The sequence below is a fragment of the Nansenia antarctica genome (genome assembly GCF_963989245.1).
Source record: "Nansenia antarctica genome assembly, contig: SCAFFOLD_696, whole genome shotgun sequence".
Lineage (NCBI taxonomy): Eukaryota > Metazoa > Chordata > Actinopteri > Argentiniformes > Microstomatidae > Nansenia > Nansenia antarctica.
Window position 1 is genome coordinate 1 of NW_027662341.1, and position 5,000 is coordinate 5,000.

At 49.2% G+C, this 5,000-nt stretch overlaps 1 protein-coding gene across 1 annotated transcript; it reads left to right on the forward strand.

Annotated features, from left to right (window-relative positions):
- Positions 1 to 1,792: 1,792 nt before the first annotated feature.
- Positions 1,793 to 3,360, forward strand: LOC308175710 (neuronal pentraxin-2-like; the record flags this gene model as incomplete). The annotated part of the gene is made up of 2 exons (XM_080551329.1): positions 1,793 to 1,972; positions 3,130 to 3,360. Coding segments are annotated over 2 exons (411 nt in total), but the record flags the coding sequence as incomplete, so codon positions are not given.
- Positions 3,361 to 5,000: the final 1,640 nt, after the last annotated feature.

The following is a 5,000-nucleotide window of genomic DNA, read 5'->3' on the forward strand; positions in this document are numbered from 1 at the left end:
CTACGTCTCCTAAAGACACCCGCTTTCCCCTCTACTGTGTCCCTAAGAACTTCTATTGCCCCCCTTGTACTGTTTCTCAGTTTCTCCAGTAAAAAAAAAAAAAAAAAGGTTTTAGAAGAAGGTGATAGGGAGAAGGTTTTTCCTTCTATCAGTGGCCCCGGGCCCGAGCTAGATTACTCTTCCTGCAACGAATGGTGGATTGCTGATTCACATTCTTAGTATTCAAATGTATTGATTGTAAGTCGCTTTGGAATAAGGCGTCTGCTAAATGCCAAAAATGTAAATGTACACCTCAAATACCGGAGAAAACCGCTCTTAATCAAAACAGACACGTTTGCTATCAACGCCTCGGTAGCTAGCTAGCTAGCAGCTAATAAAGAACATCGCTATGAACTAACTGCTAAGTGCTGCTAACGTTATCTAACTGCATGTTTAGCTCTTCACAACATGCTGATAGAACAGCAACATGCGGGGCGCTTAGGTGGCGTAGCGGGTTAAGCGTCGGCCATGTAACCGCAGGGTCCCCGGTTCGAAACCGGCCGGGGACATATCCTGCATGTCATCCCTCCTCTCTCTCTCACCCATCCTTCCTGTCATAATCTATACTGTATCTGTCAAATAAAATAAAATAAAAATATGAGTGGGACTGCCCCACTCAGAAAAAAAGAAAAAGAACAGCAACATGCTAAGAAGACACAACTGCACATAACTCGATGACCACACAGTCCTTGCTTTTGATACACGTCCTAAAACATAAAACGTTTGTTTATTATTTATTATTATTGTTGTCATATATAATTTACCCAGTAGCCTACGGCAGACGATACAGTGAAGCCAATTCACAAATTAAGTAAATACTGAAAAGTATTCTGTATGAAAAAGTATATGCCCAAAAAAGATTTTTAAAAAGTAGCTTTTTGGTCATTCATGCGACTTGAAAACTGCCGACATGCGGACCTTTTCACCAGACCGTGTCACAAACGACTCGTAAAACGTCATTTAACACTAGAACAGCCGTGCCTTTTTTACCTACTATAAGAGCCGCCTCAGGGTCAAATGACCATATTATTTACAATGGGAAGCTGCTACTTACACACAACGACCACTAGTTGGCACGCCTCCTAAATTAGCCTGCCTCCTACACAGAAAAACTGCAAAATATCTTCATACTAGATTATCCTGTTGAACATGTAAGGATACTGGGTGGTAGAATGCACATATCTAGGACAAGTCATGAAAGGAGGGTCCTGAAATTTGATCGAGTGTAAAGATAGAACATGTTTCTTTACTCACCCTCACCCCTCATGGCTGTTCTAGTGTTTTGATTGATTGAGAATGTTTATTTTGGTCCCTTATACAATTCATAATACAGATATTAAAAATGTACACAGTCACAATGCGTAATACGTTACATGTATGGTTTTTCCCCATGAGTGCATAATCAAAACATTGAAACTTTTATAAACAAAATGTCACTTACGCATCTTAACAGAAAACTCAAAAGTACCAAACAAAAAACTATATTAATACCCTTTTTACATGAGTGGTTTTCCCTTATGAGTGCATAATCAAAACATTTATAAACAACATTTTTACTTACGCATGTTAACAAAAAGTTCAGAAATACCAAACAAAAACGATATTTATACCTCTGTTTTATACTTGTTAATCATCTTATTTTTTTGTAATTTTTTTAATCCTTTTAGTGTATTACACATTTTCATTTCCTTTTCAAAAGTATTCCAGTGTTAACCTCTGGTACTAACCTGCCCTGTTCTCCTCCCGCCCCTAGGTGGCACAGTTGCCCCTGAACGTGTCCCGAGGCAGCTGGCAGCACCTGTGTGTGAGCTGGAGGCAGCAGGGCGGCGCGTGGCAGGCCTACCAGGGGGGCAAGCTGAGGGGGGGGGGGCAGGGGCTGGCCCCCTGGCACCACGTCAGGCCTGGGGGAGTCCTGATCCTCGGCCAGGGGCAGGTAAGACCTGGGGGGGGGGGAGAGTGGGGCAGGTAAGACCTGGGAGGGGAGGGGGGGGGGCAGGTAAGGCCTGGGAGGAGGGGGGGGGGCAGGTAAGACCTGGGAGGGGGGGGGGGGAGGGCAGGTAAGACCTGGGGGGCGGGGGGGGCGGGGGGGAGGGCAGGTAAGGCCTGGGAGGCAGGGGGGGGCAAGTAAGAGTTGGGGGTTGGGGGGGGGAGCAGGTAAGAGCTGGGGGGCGGGGGGGGTGGGGGGCAGGTAAGATCTGAGGGGTGGGGGGGGGGGGAGAAGTGTGTAGAAAGTGTGTATGTGAAACAGATCAAGTTGTTGCTCCGACCGAGAGCCTCGACCTCTGACCTCTTGTCTGTCAACACAAGAGTCCTCAAACACCCGGCGATAACCAGCTACGCTATCAACACGCTAGCAAACAGTGCGGGTTGCTGGGGGAGAGGGGGGAGAGCGGGGAGGGAGGGAAGGAGGGGGGAGGTGGGGGTGTCTGAACTTGAGGAGTGAGTGTTAACCCTCTCACAGTTACTTACACCATAACTTACATCATGTTCAATCCCCTGAATATAATATGAACTGTGTGTATGTCCCTACACCTTACACCTACTGTCCCTCCTGAGACATCTACTACTCCCTGTACTGTCCCTCCTGAGACATCTACTACTCCCTGTACTGTCCCTCCTGAGACATCTACTACCCCCCTGTACTGTCCCTCCTGAGACATCTACTACCTCCCTCTACTGTCCCTCCTGAGACATCTACTACCTCCCTGTATTGTCCCTCCTGAGACATCTACTACCTCCCTGTACTGTGTCTCCTGAGACATCTACTACCCCCCTGTACTGTCCCTCCTGAGACATCTACTACCTCCCTGTATTGTCCCTCCTGAGACATCTACTACCTCCCTGTACTGTCCCTCCTGAGACATCTACTACCCCCCTGTACTGTTTCTCCTGTGTCATAATACAACACCTCCATCCCTCCCCCCCTCCCTCCCTCCTCCCCTCCCTCGCCCCTCCCTCTCTCCCTCCCCACCTCCCTCCCTCTCTCCCTCCCTCCTCCCCCTCCCTCCCTCCCTCCCTCCCTCCTCCCTCCCTCCCCCCTCCCTCGCCCTCCCTCCCTCCCCTCCCTCCCTCCCTCCCCTCCTCCCCCAGGACAGCGCAGGCGGGCCTTTCGACTCGTCCCAGGCCCTGGTGGGCGAGCTGTCCCAGGTGAACTTGTGGGGGCGTGTCCTGTCGGAGGCCGAGGTGTCCAGCCTGGCGCGCTGCGGGCGCGTTGCCGAGGGCAACGTGGCGCCCTGGACGGACAGGGGGGTGGAGGTGCACGGGGGGGCCACCAAGGAGCCCGGGGAGCCCTGCGCCAAACGCCCCGGGACGCGCCTGTGATGGGGGAGGGGAGGGGGGGCTGGGGGGGACGTTTGGGAGGGATGGGGCTGGGTTGGGGGTGGACTTGGGGGAGGGGGGGACTGGGGGACATTTGGGAGGGATGGGGTGGGTTGGGGGTGGACTGGGGGGGGGGGGTTGTGGGTGGGGGGACTGGGTGGGGGTTGGGGGGGGGTGTGGGGGGTTGGGGGTGGACTGGGATGGAGGGATGGGGGTGGTGGAGAGGGGGAGGGGGTGGAGAGGGGGGTTGGGGGTGGGTTGGGAGGGATGGGGGTGGTGGAGAGGGGGAGGGGGTTTGGGATGGGATGGGGGGGTTGTGGGGTGGACTGGAGGGTAGGGGTGGGGGGTGGGCAGCAGGGAGTTCAGGGGGGTGCACTGGGGTGGTGGACAGAGGGTGTTAGGGTAGGGGGTGGGAGTAGGGGGTTGGGGGGGCTTGGGGGACAGGGGGGGACTTTGGGCTGGTGTGGTGGGGGGGCTGGGGGGGTAAGAGCTTGTTTGAAGTAATGTTCGTTGTTTTTTGCGCATGTTTTGTTGACTCATATTTGATGGCGAAAGTATTCATGGGACGATTCTACTGTAGGGTACTGTGTTATTTTCTACAACATTTTCTACATTTTATGCATCAAGAACACAAATATTGGCAGTTTGTACATTTTCTGTTTTCTAAATCATGGTTTTATGGAAAAACTGCTGTCTTACAGTATATATATATATATATATATATATATATATATATATATATATATATCTCCTTTAATATCCCTTCTTCTTTATATTTTATTGAATACTTTTACTGTATCTTTAACATTAGAACAGCCGTGTCTATGTTACCTACTATAAGAGCCGCCTCGTGGGTCAAATGACAACAGTCTTTACAATGGGAAGCTGCAACTTACACACAACGACCACTAGTTGGCAAACACCTAAACAAGCCTGCCTCCTACACAGAAAAACGGCAAAATAGCTTCATACCAGCTTATCCTGATGTGATTTATTTAAATGTAAGGATACTGGGTGGTAGAACGCACATATCTAGGACAAGTCATGAAAGGAGGGTCCTGAAATATGATCGAGTGCAAAGATATATTTAAAAAATAACTCACAGGGTCAAATGAGCCCACCCATGGCTGTTCTGTTCTAGTGTTAATGACATGAAGTGTTAATCAGTGACTGACACTTTCCACACCACCAGCATAATGACAAAGCGTACCGATGTCTCCAGCCATGTCTTAGTACCCAATGTATTATCTAAGGCTTTCACACACCATATTAACATATTCTTACCATGTCTCTGTGCATCCAACATATACGGTTTACTTTCAATCATTTTCCTCATCTGTGCACATCCAAATTACACCTCACTTTAATGTCATGTAAATATGATATCTATGTTGTTTCATACAAAAACATACGACTGCATTATTCTGTTATTACCATGTGTTTGGTTATACAACTGAATACAACTTGATAATACACACCAAGGTGATACACACCAAGGGGCTGCAGTAATGCGATGCGATGCCTTATTGTTCTTGTCCGATGTTGAAAGGGAGTGTGTGTCATGTACTTTCATTTGTATGGAACGGTGGTTCTTGATGTTATTGATGAATGCCATAATGCCACAGACACACACACACACACAC